Here is a 17,270-nt window from a genome sequence, read left to right as displayed (position 1 = left end):
AGCTACAGTTCATTACCGGATAGCCATAGTGGCTTAGTTCTTACACATAATTAATTATTCCATCAGCCTGCCAGTGGAACAAATATCTGCTTCTCATGTGGTTAGATCTGTTCCAACTGGGGTTCAGAGGTTTCATTGACACTGCATGCATGCTGATGCACATCCAACCCCTCACCACCATGACCCATCACCAGCCCTGTGGATCCTCCACACAGGACACAATCATACTCTGGGAGGATTCAAGCTTCCTAGGTCCAACTGTTTGCTAAGAATCCCTGCACATCTTCCAGAGAACCATTGGATGCTGCACATTGTAGAGCAGCCTCCCCATACCTTGTCCTCTCCAGATGTTTCAGACAATGAATCCCACAATACCTGCTGCGCGAGGCAAACAACAGTTGCAGCCGAAAACATTTGGAGGGCACCATGTTGGGGGAGGCTGTTCAAGAGCATGCTCTCAATGGGTGTGCAGTAATAGTCACTTTAGGATTCACTTTACCCCCTACTTAAACCAAATGTAATTTAGCTGTGCACAGACAGAAGTCAATGCAGACGTTCCCTAGAGTGACACAACAAAACAACCTGGAGTATAGGAAGTCTCCCAAATGTATAGCATGTGTGGAAGCACTGTGGAGGCCACATCTTGTACAGTACAGAGAAGGGCGGAAGCATCAAACATGGGAACTCAGCCACCCAAAGGAGGGGGACCACTGCTTTTCACAGACACCACTGGGAAGTGATGAAGTAAAATCTGAAGAATACGGGGAAATTTGTATTTGGCATCTCCCACTTTTCTGAACATTCACCCGGTCCTTCCTTCGATTGCAGATATGCTATAATTGATATAAGGAACGGGCATTTTTCCAGAATGCACTATGAATAAATGTCTTTGCCAGTGAAAAGAGCTTCCACTTCCCAAATGGACAAAGCAACAACACATAATATCTATATGCTCTCTCTGTGTCTTTATAACAAATGAGGAGGGGGGGAAATGTATAGGCACCCCCACATTGCCTTTTTCTTTTTTTTCTTTTTTTGCTTATTTGAAAGGGGAGTAAGGGAAAAAGAGAAAGAGAGAGCCAGTGAGATCAACAGTCAAAATAAAACCAAAATCCTCTGTAAACATTTGTGAAGGAAATTTTCCGGATTTTGCTTGTTAAATAATATAATTAAATCCACCCACCCTAGAAAAATCTGATTGGGAGCACGGCAGTGGGTTGGGAAAACACACACACACACACATGAAAAACAAAACGAAAAAGAAACAGAAATCTCCCAAGCATGAAGAAAAGAAAAACGATGAAATAAGAATAATAATAGAAAAATGCAGATTCAGAACGGGATGCTCCTGTCTCGGAAGAAGCCCTCTGCCATTTGTGCTTCTCTGAAAGTCACGGTAATGGAGTTTGCTGTGATGTCCGTCACTGTCACTTCATTTGGCGGCAGGGCGGGGCTCCAGGAAAGATTGCCTTCTGCTGCCTCAATGGAGCTCACTGTGGAAGAGGAATGAGGAAAGAGAACAGCATGTGAGAGGGAGGGGGAAACGGGAGACCAATAGGAATCAACAATCTTGTCCTCATGGAACAGGCTGGCCAGCTACGAACTGACGCAAATGGGGGGGGGTGGAGCAAACACACAGACACAGACCAATAAATATGTGGCCTATGCAAACCACCTCAAACCCACTTTACAGGCTATAGGATTGAGACCTGCCCCCACCTGCTTATGCACTAAGCCACTGGTTTTCAACCAGTCTGCCATGGCACCCTGGGGTTCCTTGAATGATGGTCAGGGATGCCACGGGCAACAATGGCCTCTGCCCCTATTCCCTTCCCTCCCTTCCTCTGATGCCCTCTGCCTCCCAAAAGCTTGCACAGATGTTTGTGGCAGCAGCTCTGGCAACAAGCTCCCCAGGTGAATGGTCCCTCTGGGGCTGGCCAGGGGGTGCTTCACATGCCCCTGTGGGGCAGGGCAAGGAGGCACCTCTCTTTATGGCAGCTCTGGGACCTGGGGTGGCTGCCTGCAGGACTCCCAAGGAGAGGAGGCTGAGGGAACACTCCACAAGGGAGGGTGTTCGAGAAAGGGCGCTCAGCTTTGCATGCAAGGGGTGACAAAACTGGGCTCCTGAGCCCCACAGGGGTGCTGCAGAAAGGCGGTAATTGGGCAAGGGAGTCGTGGACCCAAAACGGTTGAAAACCTCTGCACTAAGCGAATCCTCTCACTTAAAAGGGATATAGTTTGGTATTGGGTTTACGCTGTGCAACAAACCAAGGAGATATTTTCCAGGTGCTTGTTATATGAAAAAGGAGAATTCGCCACAGAGCGGATGCTGTGCTTTCCAAATCCCTCAAAATGGATTTCCTTTTAATTGTCTCGTGGGAGTTTACATTTCCTCTCCTTCATAGGAGTTTCAAAACACATTTATTTACCGTACTCATATGGCCCTCATCAACAGCTGACAATGAGGGGCCCGCTTCTTAGACTTCTCATTTTGGACCTTATACATAAGAAAGCAGCAGCAATAATCCCACCCCCACGCCAAAAGAGATACATGGAGAGGGGAGGGAGGCCTCCATCTTCTCTTATTTACCTGTTCTGCACCCTCCTGTCCCACCTGGGAATGGAAAGTGGGCCCTTTAACTGGGTATTCCTGGCATCTCTCTCAGATATCTGAGGTGTGTCTACTCTCACCTGAGAAAGGATCCATTTCTCCCCGACACTACCCGGGATTCCACATGTGTGCTCACGTTGAAGGGAGAATAAAAAAAATAAGGTTTACATTTCTCTAGTAGAATTTGTCAGCTACACCTCAAGGGGCTTCACAATGAAAGCTACAATGGAAGGCTCCAAAGTACCCAACAAAATGCAGCAGCCATATTGTGTTATTGGGACTTGAGAAGAACTAGTCGACATCTTGGCTTGCAGCTGCAAATAATCTAAACCCCACTTTGCTCTTTCCAAACCAACTGTGCAAAAAGTGCAAATATCAACACAGATGGACACTCCTGTCAGATGCCTGTTTTACTTATTAGGATATTCATATACCACTATTCATTTTTTTATTTAAAAAAATCAGAGCGGTTTACAACCATCGTACACAAAACCCTATAGGAAACCATATAAAGATCTAAAGTCAGAGGTCAAGTAACAATTACAGAAGGGTATTTTCTGAACTGCAACCATGGTTTTGGCAGCATTTCTACCTCCAGCGATTATCTTTTGCTTTCCCCGCCTGTCACTGTGGGGAACCGCAGGCCAAGGGGGCCAAATGCAGCTCTTGAAACTGCCCCCAGGCCACACTCTTTCACTAGCCCTGCCTCACACCCCAAGTACTCCCTCCCTCCATATTTATTTCTAATGAAACATAACAAAGTATAATAACAGATGCCAAATAAAATAGCAAAGGTATGAGAGACTATCTAGAACTAAACATATAGGAACAAACTTCCATACCAAACTCACACATAATAAATTAGTAAGGTCCCTACATTTTCACTTTTAAAGTTTTTTCTAAAGTACGTTTTCCAAGCTTAAAGGTTGCAAAGGTAGGCTTTACCATCTACAGACAATGCCTGCTGGAACTTTAGAAGCCACAATTTACATGCACTTGACTTTAAAGTCCTTCTTGGTTGGGCAAAGCTCCTTGACTAGCAGTTGTAAAATAAGTTATTTTTAGTGAAGCAAATTTGCTTCATTTGCATATATGCAAGTTGTACAATGCAGCTTTCTTGGCACATGATCCAGTTTTCCACAGGAACATCCCCCCCCCCTCAAACGATGGGGTCCATACAAACATCTTGGTGAGGATGGCACACTGGGTTTCAACAGTACCACTTAGCCCTCCAAGCAATGCATGTGTGTGAAAAAGCTCTCCAACACAGAAAGTGTTCCTCTACTTAAAAAGAGACTTCCTATATACACTAGGAAGTTTATATGCATTTTATACCAATCTAGGCTTTCCTTCGTGAAGCCCAATTGATATGGTTCAGCTGAGGGTGTGTAAACCGGGGAAGGACCACCAACCCCAAAACCAGACCTGGCTCCTTCCAAAGACAGTCGTACCATAGTTCTTGAACGCCTTGGTACTCGTACGTTTTGGCTCCCAAACGCCACAAAGCCGGAAGTGTTCCAGTTTGCAAACGTTTTTTGGAAGCTCCTGCAGCCAACTGGAAGCTGCGCCTTGGTTTTCGAACGGTTTCGGGAGTTGAACGGACTCCAGGAACGGATTAAGTTTGAGAACCAAGGGACCACTGTAATTTTTTGGGCCTGAAGCAACTTCAGCACATGGTTCTTGAAGGGTTTGCTACAAGTCCACCACAAAAAATTAGCTACCCCCAGTACAGATTGATCTCTGTTAGATATCCTTTGCAATACCCACTAGCCCTCCCCTGAGCTACAATTCCCAAGGTTTTCAGGAAATAACTCTTAAACCACTTTAAATATGTAGCACAGATATACACCCAAGAGACCAGAGGGAGGTGGGGAGAAACTTCTCTACCAACATGGCGGCTTCTTCTTCTGTGATGGTCACCCACAGTAAGAACCCCGACAAGAAGCGCATTTACAGGCCAGCTGTCATTAAGAACCCTTGCAGAACACCAAGCTGGAAGGATGACATTAAGCGCTTCCTGTTGTGGGGATTTCAATCTACAGTTGCTGTTTTGGCAGGAGAGCGGCAGTGCTGCCTGCACAGATCCTGCTGGTCTGCCCAGACTAGTGAAGAAACGGCATGGAAATGAGCGCCACTGAAAAGTGTCAAGTGGTGATCAGATTCAGAGTGCCTACTAACCAAACACTCAGGGTTGTCTCCATCTAAGCCACACGCAGCTGGAATCAATGGACTTGACTAACATAAGCCCATTGGTTTCAAGAGGTCTGCTCCAAGTAGGACTTAGCTGGGAACAATCCTAGATCTGAGATTTCCCCCTTCAGGTCAACCTGCAGGGGTAGCTGGCAAATAAAGGGTTAGCCCCAAATGGCATGCACAGTGTGCAACCGTTAAGAGAGAAACCTGGATGCCCAAGGAAGTGAGATGAGATGGGCTCTACGTAGCTGGGGGTGTTGCCAGCGCTTACCCTCTTTGCTGGCAGGCTGCGTGGCCTCATCCCAGTTGCTGGGGGTCTGCCTCTCCTCCAACGCCACTGGCTCCTTCAGGAAGAACTCCCGCCGACGGTTCCGATTCTCCAGGCTCGCCATGCGGGTGAACTTCTTCCTGGAAAGGCGCAGGTACTTCTGGTTCTTGCTCTGCTTCCGAAGCGGGAAGGGCAAGACAGTTGCTCCATTCTTCTCGGGCAGCTCAGTCTGCCCTCCCTTGGCTAGGCTGTTTCCTCCCCCAAACCTCCGTGAAAGAGAAAAGCAGAGTTTCTCTTTCCCTTTGTGTGCGCTTCGCAGGTCCATGCTATACAGCCTCTGCAAACAGAGAAAAGAAATCACAATTCTGCAAATGCCCCTGTATTTCTATGAACACCTGTAGCCACAGAACCATAACATCCTCGAAGAACTAGCTCAATATGCTCTTCACCTTATTATATATGTGTACACACACACACACAATAATTATTTACATGGAAGCAAAAAAACTGTAATGGAGAATGATCAACATGAGCACAACACATTAAGCATTGCTTTGAACACACGATACTGTGCAGTGCATCTTTCTGATGGGAAAGGTTAAGCCAAATTAGAGATCAGTAGGTTAACTTTGCCTGAAAATGCAGTAATTCTGTATATGCAGTAATTCTGCATACAATTCTGTATATGCAGTAATTCTTACATTTTAAGGAAAAGTGTCTTGTTTTAATCAAAGCTTCAAGATTTGGAGCCGGTGAGCTGTGTTCAGAACCATTTGACCAGGGTTCCGGTTTCCGCCGGCAGGAATGGCGGACCTGTTTTCCATCCCTCTGACCTTCGTAAGGAATTTGGCGGTTGCTAGGGGAGTAAATGGCAACCCCCTACCCTCTCCGGGGGTTACGGAGAGGGGCCGCTGGCCCGCGATGCCCCCAGACCCACTCCGACTGTTTATGGAGTGGGGGGAGCTTGGGCTGAAAAGCACTTACGAGGGCCAGGACTCCCGGACGCTAATCTGCATGGCGGGGATTTCCATGGTTAAAGAAGATAATTAGGCTTAAATCTATGGACATACTTCAGAAGGAGGGGAAGAAGCGCTGTTTACTGCTGAGAAATTTATGCTGCTGAGGGAGAGGAGTCAAAGGCTGTATATCATCTGGAAGAAGGATTGATGGGGACGGAGCGATAAGGGAATTGAGTTTTTTTTTATTTTTCTTCATATGAGTTACTTCGTACCTTCCCAGACGCGATGTCCTGGCTTGTTTGGAGTGAAAGAGAAGCAAAAGACTGTGTGAGTTGAACTTTATAAACTGTTGTTACTGAGCATATTTTTTAAAGATGTGGAGTTGCCGATGAGAAAAGCCCCCCCCCCCTAGTCGGACGGAAGGAGTCCTGGACGCGTTCGGAGGATTTATGAGCTGTGACGCACTTTGAATTGGAGCAGCGACCTGAAGCTAAGTTCAGCTATAGGGCAAGGAGATCCATTAATTTACCAAGAGTTTATGGTTTGATGTTTGGGTCTTCTGCCTGGAAAAGCTGTAAATTTTATAAAGATCGTTAATCTTCATGGCTATGAGAGAAAACGAAAGTGATTTGAGCTTTTTAAGATGGCGCTGCTTCGACGCAACAGGGAGCTCCAGACTAAGAAGATTTATGGGGAGGCTGGACTGATTAACCCACACAGGAGAAAGAACATCTGTGAAACCTTGTTTGATATTTATCTCAGCAGCTGGGAAACAATCGGTTGAAAGTGGAAAACATCTATGTGACTGTAAGGGGAAGATCTGGATTATTATGAACTTGGAGGACGATTTGAACTTTAGAAAAAAGACGGCAGTGGACGGTTGCGAGGAATCCCCAATTTCTTGAAGCATGGGAACCCAAATAAAAAATTCTCTAGATGATTTGGCATAACATTCGGTTTGATTGATATATATATGTGTATAATTTGAAATAATGTGATATAATTGGTTTTAATTGGAAAATTAATAAAAATATATTTAAAAAAAACAGAACCATGATTTGACATTAATTGCTCTGATTGTATTGGCCTTGGTGGTTGGGGATGAACTTTGTGTTTTTTCTTGTTACGTTTGCTTCTTTTCTTTTTCTGTCAGCTGCTTTGAGCAACTCCTTTGTGGAGGGACAAGCAGGGCATATATTTTCAAAATAAATGTAGAAGTACTTAAAAATATATACATGCATGTAGTGGATAGCTCAGTTGGTACAGCAATGCTGGGGCTTAAGAACGAACAGTGTAATTCAACAAACTTGGGCCCTTACCTGCAGCAAGAGACGTTTTGGTTTAGGGCCTCTCTTCCTGTAACCTGAGGCGCGATCTTTCTCTTCCCTGATGAGACAGAAGATACCTAGCAATTCCATTTGTTAACACAGCAAGAGCACCAACAAGGCCACTTGTCGATCCAGGTTATTTAAGGCATATCACAGAGCTGTTCCTTGTTCAAATACAAATCGTAGTGGAGAAGGGGGGAACTTTCATTTGGCTTGGTTGGTAGTTGGAGCTGTTCTTTCCCCCCACAACCTAATTCAGTAATGCTTAACAGAGTCAATACCTACCTGCTATACAACAAAAGAGGTTTAAAGACTGTCTCAAGGCAAATCTTAAAAAATGTAGTATAAACACTGACAACTGGGGAACACTGGCCTGCGAGCGCTCCAGTTGGAGAACAGCCTTTACTAAAGGTTTCATGGGCTTTGAAGAAACTCAATCTCAGGACGCAAGGGAGAAACGTGTTAAGAGGAAGGCACGCTTGGCAAATCCACACCGTGATCAACTCCCGCCTGGAAACCAATGTCCCCGCTGTGGAAGGACGTGTGGATCCAGAATTGGCCTCCACAGTCACTTACGGACCCATTGTTAAAATCGTGTTTATGGAAGACAATCTTACTCATCTACGAGTGATTGCCAAAGAAGAAGAAGAAGAAGCAGCTATACAAGCAACAACTGGGATCGGCAGTTCGGTGCATGCGAGCACACAAGCAGACACAAAACCCTATGTGATGGATATCACAGTCTAAAGCCGGCTTACGCTGCTGGTTTCTTTGAAACCATTAAGCGTAGTTTTGTGGTTCACACACAACAGGAAGCTCTGGTTAACTGCTATAGCCTGCCTTGTTTTCTTGCCGGTTCAAAGGGTGGGAGTGAAAGGAAAGGGGCTGAGTACATTCACACGTAGCTTGTGCATACCCTGCTTTAGCAACTCAGGATTTTCAGCTTAGTGTTATGCGCTAATGCAACCAATGGTAATTCCCATTGGGCTAGGTAACATACTGATATTTTAGACCCTAACTTCACATTATGGGAAGACACATGGCGGCTGCTGCCATACATCTATCCAACATGGGTTGGTGGCACATATTTATTTTCCTAGTAACATGTAGTCCAGGCAGCTAGGAATATTGTCATTTGTCTTATTGTTGGGCAGGTGAAGAGGCTGCAGCGTATTCTGGGAACTCTTCGCACTGGGGTGCTCTCAGGTAATTGAGCCATAGCACAGAAGCCTCAGTTCAGCCGGGTGTCTGCTCTTTCAGAATAAAGAGCTTAATTATTAGCTCTCCTTGCCTTGAAAGCGGAAGAGAGAAACTCTCTAGCCAACCTGACCATGCTAGATCTCTTTGATGCAAGGCCTCTTGTTTTAACCTCTCCCCCAAAATAAAAAGGAAATATTCTTACTTCTCTTCATAAGCCATCACCAGGCGAGGGTCAAGAATGTGATCCTCTGGCTCCCATGTGCTGTATCTAAGAGGGAAAATGTCAGTCAAGAGAAAACCATCAAATGGCTTCTGGTCAAGTAGGGTGTCGCTAGCACTGTCAAAGTTCTAGCACTTTCCCCCTTATCAACTGGAGACTACAATCCACTTAACAGCTGAATAATAAAGTATTTGCATTTCCCACCCAAGGGTTCTGCCAATAAATTCTTAAAATAAAATGTATACCATACCCTTCTACTTCCGCACATGGAATGGATCAAATAAGTGACAAACCTTCTTTGAAAAAAGGGGATCATAAACTCTCTGTTCTTCAACTATAGTCTCCTCAGTCTTAAATCTGCCTGTTGCAGCCAACAGAAAACCGGATTCCCACAAAACGTTTCCTATGCAGAACCCTGTGCATTTCACCGGCTTATTCTTTCAATGGCAGGATCTTACTAGGCTACTAGATTTGGAGATGCTACAGTGTTTCTTGCCTGCGTAGTTAATGACTTTAGAGCTGTGAAGTATGATTCATTAAAGCTTTTATTTTTTAAAGAATTCAGAAACTGATCTCTGAACACATGGTACTTTAGAAGTATTTTTACGCTTCCTGTCAATCAACTATGGTTCCAGAAGGTGGCATAAAACTTAAAAACCAACACAAAATACAATACAAAGCCACCCAGCGGGGAAGAGGAACAAATTCCAACCAGGAAATCTGGGGGAGGGGGGGGCAAAAGACCCCCCCCCCAGAAAAGCATCATCATAGGCTTCAGGCAGGCAGGAAGATGGCAGGGAAAAGAGAATGAATGAAAGAAAAAACAAACAAACACTGTGACCACATCTCCTGTGGTGGATACATACATAGAATGGTCCTCTGAAGATGATTTAGATGCCCAGGTCAGGTAGACATTTGGGAGAAGGCTATCCTTAAGATACCCTGGCCTAACCCATATTGCTTTAATGGCAATTAAAAAATAAATAAATCAAAGCCAGCCTGTTGAATTGTGCTCAAACTATAAGACATTACAGTTTCTATGAAGACACTACAGATTCTACAGTATACAGTATATTCCTGCGTATAAGACTGCTTTTTAACCCAGGAAAATCTTCTCAAAAGTCAGGGGTCGTCCTGTACGCCGGGTCGTATTTCTTATACAGTGAGTGTATCCCAAACTCTGTATTTTAACTGGAAAAGTTGGGGGGGTCATCTTATATGCCCAGTCGTCTTATACACCGGAATATACGGTACTTCAAGTGGCTCACTATCACCAACTTCTTAGCAATGTATTCTGGGCCAGTGGATGCTTCCAAACATACCAGCTCCATGTACAGGGCATTACTGTAATCTAGCCTTGATGCCATCAGAGAATTAATTATATTTTATTATATATGTAATTATATATCACTGGCCTGTACTATAGTACAGCAATGCTAATAGATGTTTATGGCTCACTGCGATGTGCAGAACCAGGCCGGTGTGATTGCAAGAGGAGAGGATGTTGCAGATGTTGATGGTGTCAAGTTTTTAACACATTAGGGAGGTGAAAAATCTTCAGTAATAAAAGTTATTTTGAAAACAGTTAGAGAAGAGCTGCTGTTTATGCCACAGGTATAATTTCTTCTAAATGATACACAAAATGTGTAAAAAAAAAAAAGATAAGAGAGGGAAGAGGTGGGGAATGTGTTAATAGCTTCTAAAGTGCTTATAGCAAATAATTGGAGGTAGCTTTGGTAACTTAGCCACCCCATGTTATCTTGTAAGCCGGTAGCAGATTTATGACTGCATGGTGGAAAGGAAAAAAAGTCTATGCAGAGATGCATGATGAAACGGCAGCTATTTATATTTCATTTGGTATGAAAAACATCCTGCAAACAGGGGTTATGCTTTAAAGAAAAACTGTATATATAATATGCACAGACAGGATAGCAGTCAATTAAGTTTGACTCTGAAAGTAGACCTATGGAAATGAATGGACTTAACTTGGACATGTCCATTCATTTCAGTTGGGTCTACTTGAGTAGAACTTAGTTGAATCCCACCCATAGACACACAGTTGCAGCACCTACACGTGAACCCTTTTTAGGGAAGCTTTTAATGTTTAACAGACTATTGTATTTTAATATTTTGTTGGAAGCCGCCCAGAGTGGCTGGGGAAACCCAGCCAGATGGGCGGGGTATAAATAATAAATTATTATTATTCATTTCTCACAAGCCAACTGCACACAGCTGCTCCTCCCTGCTTGTACTGGGGAGAAACAAAGCATGATCCCTTGTTCAAACCTGGTGCTAAGCCATGGATCGTGGCTCATTTCTCTCCAGGACAAGCAAGGAAGAGCACAGCAGGCATATTTGGAACAAGCCACAGTTTATGGTGTGCACTGATGCACAAACCAGGTTAGTGGGATTGCAACAGAAGATTTTATGTAGGTTGTCTCCATGTTTACTTTTCTAAAATAATAATAATGAGATTATCTTTCTGCAGCAGTAAACAAATAAATACAAAAACCCTTCCATTCTGGTGACCTGTCAAAGAGGAAAGATTAGAAGATGAACCTCAGAGGCAGCGTAGGATCAGGACCTGAGAGGATCTCAGCTTTAATCCTAACTCAGGAAATGACTTTCTGGGCACCCTTAGGCAAATTCCCATCTCTCCAAGTTATCACAGCTTTTTTCTTGCCAAGCTGAAAAGCAGGATATATATATATTTTAAATAAATAAATTGCTCAGCCTTGATTTCTCCTGCAATGTGAAATGGAAAAAACCCAGCAGCTGACTCCCACACGCCTGCCTTGCAGCAGGCTTTTTTTTTTTTACCTGCCCTGAGGCTTTAGGGAATGAGGTGTGATGTTAAATAAGTCAATACATTTACTTCAGAAGATGTCTCTCACATCCAGCTCTCAGGGGAAGGGCAAGGTTATAAATAGCTTACATCGCCAGCTCTGTTTTCATTAATTCTTATTCAGTCCTCATCATTAGCCAACCTCTACCTCCCAGTAAGAGCTCTTCCTCTGCCCATGCCATCTTTGCTCCAGCCTGCTGTACGACCAAAAAAAGTTACCAAACCAGAAAAATAAAAACGTGAGCTGAGAAAATGTTTTGCTCGCTTGCTTTCTACCTCCTTGCTGCACGGAATTTTGCCATTTGTTCTGGCAAGCGTTTGGGGGGGGGGGAGAGAAGAAGAGTAACGGATGGGGAATGTATTAGATCTGTTTAAAAATGTCCTATGGGTGTTGCCCATTCCTCTGCAGTTCAGCTTCTTGCTTGACTGCAGTGAGAAAACACTGCATACAGTATAGAAAAACATTGCAGCTCGGCACACGTAGACACACACACAGAGAGAGAGAGGGGGGCAGGCCAGACTGCAGCAGAACTGCAGACCACGCATTCTGGGAAATACAAGTCACATGATTGCCTTCCTCCCCCCCCCCACCCCTTTCAAACCCAAGTTGTAAACAAGCTTGCAGCTGACTCAGAGCCATAACCCTTCAAATCCCTGGCTCTGAGCTCCTATGGGTGGGGCATGCAGGCCATTTTTTTTATTATTATTAAAAAAAATTGTTTGGAAAAGGCATACAGAAAATCAGGAGCAAAAGAAGAGAGCATGAGCAGGGAAAAGGCTGGGGAGGAGAGAGGCCAGACAGTTTGAACCATAACCATTTGCCTGCTTTTTTCCAAGCCAAAACTGGGAAGGGGTAAGGAGTAAACGGATGCAGAGATTGGGGTGCTGCTGCTGTACATTGCCCGTTGTTTATAACATATCCAGTGGCAATCAAGAAAACGAACAAAAAATATTTGTAGCCGTATTTTAAGCACAGCTATGACCTCCGTGTTCTTAAAAGAACTTATCAGTCAATCTTCAGAATGGTTTGTTCATTTATTGGTGGGTCTAAGAAGCCCTTATTTTTTTCAGTCCTAAGAAAAGCTATGAGCTCATCATATCCTTTATTTGAGGGTTTGTTTCACTTTGGAGCTTGAGGGTGGGGGGGAGATAGAGCAGTGGAAGACTGCTACGTGGAACTTAAAGAGTGCCACTGAAAAATACTGGAAAATCACCATGGATTAGGAAACAGCAATAGCATACTCCTTTCCCCTTAAATACGATGTGACTAACGAATAAATCCAGCCAAACTCTAATTTGAAGCCATCTTGGGGGAAGTGTTTAGCTAATGAGCTTGACAACACCATGTTGTCAGCAACAGCACACATTGCTAATATGGAAGACAGAACACATCTCTCTTCCCAGTCCAAAAAGGAATTTATTTAATTTTTGCTGTGGCTACACAGAGCTCAGAGCGAGCAGGAAGGTGGATACGCTCTGCTCTGTTTTTGCAGAGCGCCTATATTCTTGCAAGTTGTTAAATTGCAACTTCTGGATTGCATCCGACATGAACAGGCACTTAGCCCCTTCTCAATTATTTCATTAAAACAGGGGTGGGGGTGGGGCTGTGACCCTCTGGATGCTGCTGAACTACAACTTCCACCATCACTGGCCATGCTGGGAGCCGGAGTCCGAACAACATGTTGGAGGGCTTCAGTCCCCACATACCCCTGCATTAAAATATGCAAGATACTACTCTGCCCGCACTATAATCCCACACGGGTAGAAGAAAGAAGATGCCTCCCTATTGCAATGCAGTTTCCTCTGGGGAGGCATGAACTAGCAATAATCACCAGGCATCAAACTTGCAGCTGTTTAAGCGATATCCCTTGGTGGAAACACCTCTGAAAGAAATAACCAGCGGCAGGTACTGCCTCATTCAAAAGGAGGGGTGAGGGGAGCATTATGCAGCCAAATGCATGTTAATACCTCACTGGAAGTTTATTGTCAGGTATCCACAAACCCACTCAGGAGGATCAGGGGCAAATGCACTGATAGCAGCATGCTCTGGACAGCAGCACTGTAAAGATATTTTGCAGTATTTTGCAGCTATAATGAGGAGCCTTATTTTCACTGCAGTTTTCAATCAGGTGAAAAAGCAGAGCTCCTTCTCTTCTTCATACTGCCCCCCCCCATATAAGAGGTGACTGTGCCCCTCTCCCAAGTCCTCTGTTCGCACTAGAGAATGCTGCAGAGAAGGGGAGATTGCTACCGGCCACAAATAATGGCTCGGCTCGGTGCTAAGCCAACGTTTGTGTACCCCTGTTTACTGTTCTGCCGTTACTCTACTGGAGTTGGAGCAAACACGTGAAGGGCAACTATTTCCTTGGGACTACTCCTGCGATTTCTTTTTTTAGAAGACTTAAGTTCAAGGTATCTTTAGGGTTCCAGAGGAAAAGGAGCCACCTGCTAATTGAACTGTTTCCATCACCACTCCAAGGATACGCATTTGAAGAAAATGTTCAATAAATTAGAACTCTTGGTTAAGTAGGGCCAGGAAGGGAAGTAAGGGAAGAATGATGTTCCTTTTGGAAATGGGGCCAACGAGAAACAAAACACAGAGGACAGATAATTAACACAAATGCAGCTTTACAAATATACCCCAGCACTTACTTGGGGGGCCATCCTTTCCATTTCACAAGATATTCCACTTTACCCTATGGGAGGGAAAGGAGAGACAAAAGGGAAAAAACAAAATCAATAACTGAAAAAAGTAAAGTAAATTGGGTTGGCAGGATGTGAACCATAATAAACCCCTTCACAAATTTCAACTTGTCCATTTCCTCACATTGGAAATTTCAGCATCTCCTCACTGAGCTACATCCCTAGGTAGGTTTGCCATGCAGACCTAAGCAATGGCCCTTTTTCAAGAGGGTCTTCTTGCAGAATGATCAGCTAGAAAGCATATACAGAGACCCAACAGAAAGACGAATCAAAGCATATACACGCAATTAAGAAGGAATGCTTAAGAATTGGGAAGAAAAATATCCTTTTAAAAAAAATTCTGAAGGATCCTGCTGCATTGCTTGCTCGATATCTGTCTGCCTTGCTCTTCTCATTCCCTCTCCTACGAAATACCTCTCTCTTGGCACGCAAGCTCTCTACTTACAGCATTCTATAATATGATGGATCACATGCCATCTTCTAGATGGTCTAATCTTATAAAAATGAATGGAAATGGAGCATGTGGCTGGGCTACAAGAATGGCTCTCAATGTCTCAGGGAGACCTATCCAGGCAGCTGCTAGGGGAGGTATCATTTCCCACCCCACCCTGTTTACACATCCTCATTGACCCACAATAAAGGATGCAAGCCTACCTGTCAATTTAATACAGAAGGTTTTGTTCCTCTACTGCATGATCAGCAAGCCAACCCTAAAGTGATGGTTTCATTTCCTACCATACATGGATGGATAAGGAAGGCAGGGGAAATAAATACCGAACAATCAGCAGCATTCAGAGATTATTATAGGCGCTCTGAGCTAGTATGATGTGATACGGTTCTTTTTGGCCCTGTGACAGTTGTCTCCAAAATGCATAACTCATCCCCTCTAGGAAGGATTGTGAAGATGCATAAGACCAGGAGGACAAAAAATGGGGGGGGGGACCCACCACCTATGATTATCATAAATTTTAAGTATGATGCTATTTCCATTTCCAGAATGGGTTGCCTTAACTTGCAAAAGTCAAGGCAAGCTTCCCAACCCTCTGGTGTGAAAATATACATCTAGGGACAGTAACAGCGCAATCAGTAGGACAGTAAGTCCTTCTGAATTTAATGGGGCTTACTCCCAAGTAAGTAATGTTAGGACTGGACCCCAAGTCACCCAAATGTCAAGATGTTCACAGTCTCTCAATGTCCAAGTTGTTGAGCAAGCCCTTCATACAGAGAGATGGGTGGTAGTCATATTTTCCGTTGCTGAGCTAGCGGCCCTTAAGAAATTGATAGCACAGAGACCCCCAAAAGACATATAAAGCATACAGTGAATCGCTCACTTGAAATGAATGGCCTAAACAACAAGGCAGAGCTCTGACAAGAACATTATCAAGTCCATGCAATAACACTCAAGAGGTTCCAGTGCCCATCTCAAGTTTCAATCATGCCTTTGGTGCCAACCACCATATATTTAAAGCTGGCAGGGCTTCCAGGAGACCCAACCTGTTTCTCTTCCCACAGGAGTGGAAATGAGGGAAGTGGAGGAAATGGTTCAAACTGAGGAGTAGGGGTTTTGAGAATGTGACACCCGCTAACACCTAACGGGCATGTTGGATGTTTCTCCTCCAGGAGAACTCCTTCTACTGCAACACCTCCACTTTACTATGGGGGGCAAGTAAGGTTCCAAAGTGAGCCTAAGGGTGTGCAATCTAAACGCACACTTGCCACTGACCCGGGAGTAAGCCTCCTTGAAGTCAATGGCATTTACTTCCCAGTAGAAACACGCAGAGCAACACTGGGCGAAGTCGTGCCCCCTGTGTTCACCCTCCAGCAAGGGGTCCCAACCGGTGGAAACCATTCATGCCAATCACCAGGACTGCCACACAACCTCGCCTGGAGCATGACAGCCAACCCATGGCCATGCCTTCAGGGGAGGGAGAGTGACAAGGGCTTCACTGCCGCCCCCTGGCGGCAGGATAATGAGGCGCTCCGCCGCCACGCCCCCCTTACTCGCACCGTGGCATGCGTATGAGATGTGGGGCGTCGGGGTGGGAAGCATACGATGCCGAGGTGTTACTTATAGCACCACCACTCCTAGAGGCTTCTCCTAGGCGAGAAGGAGCCTCTGTGACCCCTGCCTAGGAGTCAGTCACATAGATAAGGCTTAGAAATAGAAATCAAAGTGGGGTCCGCGTGCCTCCCTCCTACCTATTTGACCGCTGTTTGCAGCCCGGGGTAAGGGGGGGGGGAGAACACGAGTGGGGAGACGCCAGCAGAACCCACCTTCCTTATGCGCTTCTTCCTGATGCTTTCCACCGCAAACACCTGCTCCCCGATAGCGGAAAGCTCCATACAGGGAGAAGACGGAGAGGAGGAGGAGGAAGCGAAGGCGGCTGCTCGCGGATTCAGTTCTGCGTGGCGCGGGCTCCTGATTTTGCTGCTGTTGCTGCAGCTCTCGCGCTTACTTACTCCACACTCACACGCGCGGCGGGGCTGGGGGGGGGGAGAGAGAGAGAGATAGAGACGCACGCACACCCTTCGCGCGCTCGCTCAGGCACGCCGCCGCTAACGTTCCATTTTAGAACCTGCGCAACATTTTCCCAGGCGCGCGCTAGTGAGAGCAGCGCCCCCGCCCTCCTTTTCTCGCGAGCGCCGGCTGTCAGCGAGGCACCGAGCGCACGGAAGGAGCAGCCGCGCCAGCCTCAGACCTGATTGAGCGGCGGCTCCTCCTCCTCCTCCTCGCACACAACAAGTAACCTGCCCGAGCGCGCGAGATAAGTCCCAGCTCCTTGGCGCCCGGGCCTTTATTTGGCGCGCCCGCGCGAGCGAGCTGTCCCTCTCCGACGCTTCCTTCCTGCAGGCAGGGAAAAGAAGAGCCGAGCAAAAAAAGCATATGTTAAAGATGGGGCGATACATACCGGAGGTGGAGTGAGTGGGGGAGAGAGAAGACTC

General features: G+C 45.4%; 1 protein-coding gene across 1 annotated transcript; it reads right to left on the bottom strand.

Annotated features, from left to right (window-relative positions):
- Positions 1-1,015: 1,015 nt before the first annotated feature.
- CBX7 (chromobox 7) lies at positions 1,016-16,931 on the bottom strand. Its single transcript, XM_035127549.3, has 6 exons — positions 16,602-16,931; positions 14,277-14,320; positions 8,762-8,827; positions 7,351-7,417; positions 5,076-5,409; positions 1,016-1,493 (listed from the first exon to the last, which is right to left on the bottom strand). The coding sequence occupies exons 1-6, from the start codon at positions 16,668-16,670 to the stop codon at positions 1,333-1,335; spliced, it is 741 nt and encodes a 246-aa protein (XP_034983440.1). The 5' UTR covers positions 16,671-16,931; the 3' UTR covers positions 1,016-1,332.
- Between the last annotated feature and the right edge of the window lie 339 nt (positions 16,932-17,270).

Source organism: Zootoca vivipara, chromosome 9, assembly GCF_965207765.1.
Source record: "Zootoca vivipara chromosome 9, rZooViv2.hap1.1, whole genome shotgun sequence".
Taxonomy (NCBI): Eukaryota; Metazoa; Chordata; class Lepidosauria; order Squamata; family Lacertidae; genus Zootoca; species Zootoca vivipara.
This window is presented reverse-complemented; position numbering and strand designations above follow the sequence as displayed.

Coding starts and splice junctions, on each gene's coding strand:
- CBX7 (XM_035127549.3), bottom strand. CDS start 16,670: ATGGAGCTTTCCGCTATCGGGGAGCAGGTGTTTGCGGTGGAAAGCATC. Junction 14,321..16,601: donor GGAAGAAGCGCATAAGGAAG/GTGGGTTCTGCT, acceptor TCCCTCCCATAG/GGTAAAGTGGAATATCTTGT. Junction 5,410..7,350: donor CAAAACGTCTCTTGCTGCAG/GTAAGGGCCCAA, acceptor CTCTGTTTGCAG/AGGCTGTATAGCATGGACCT.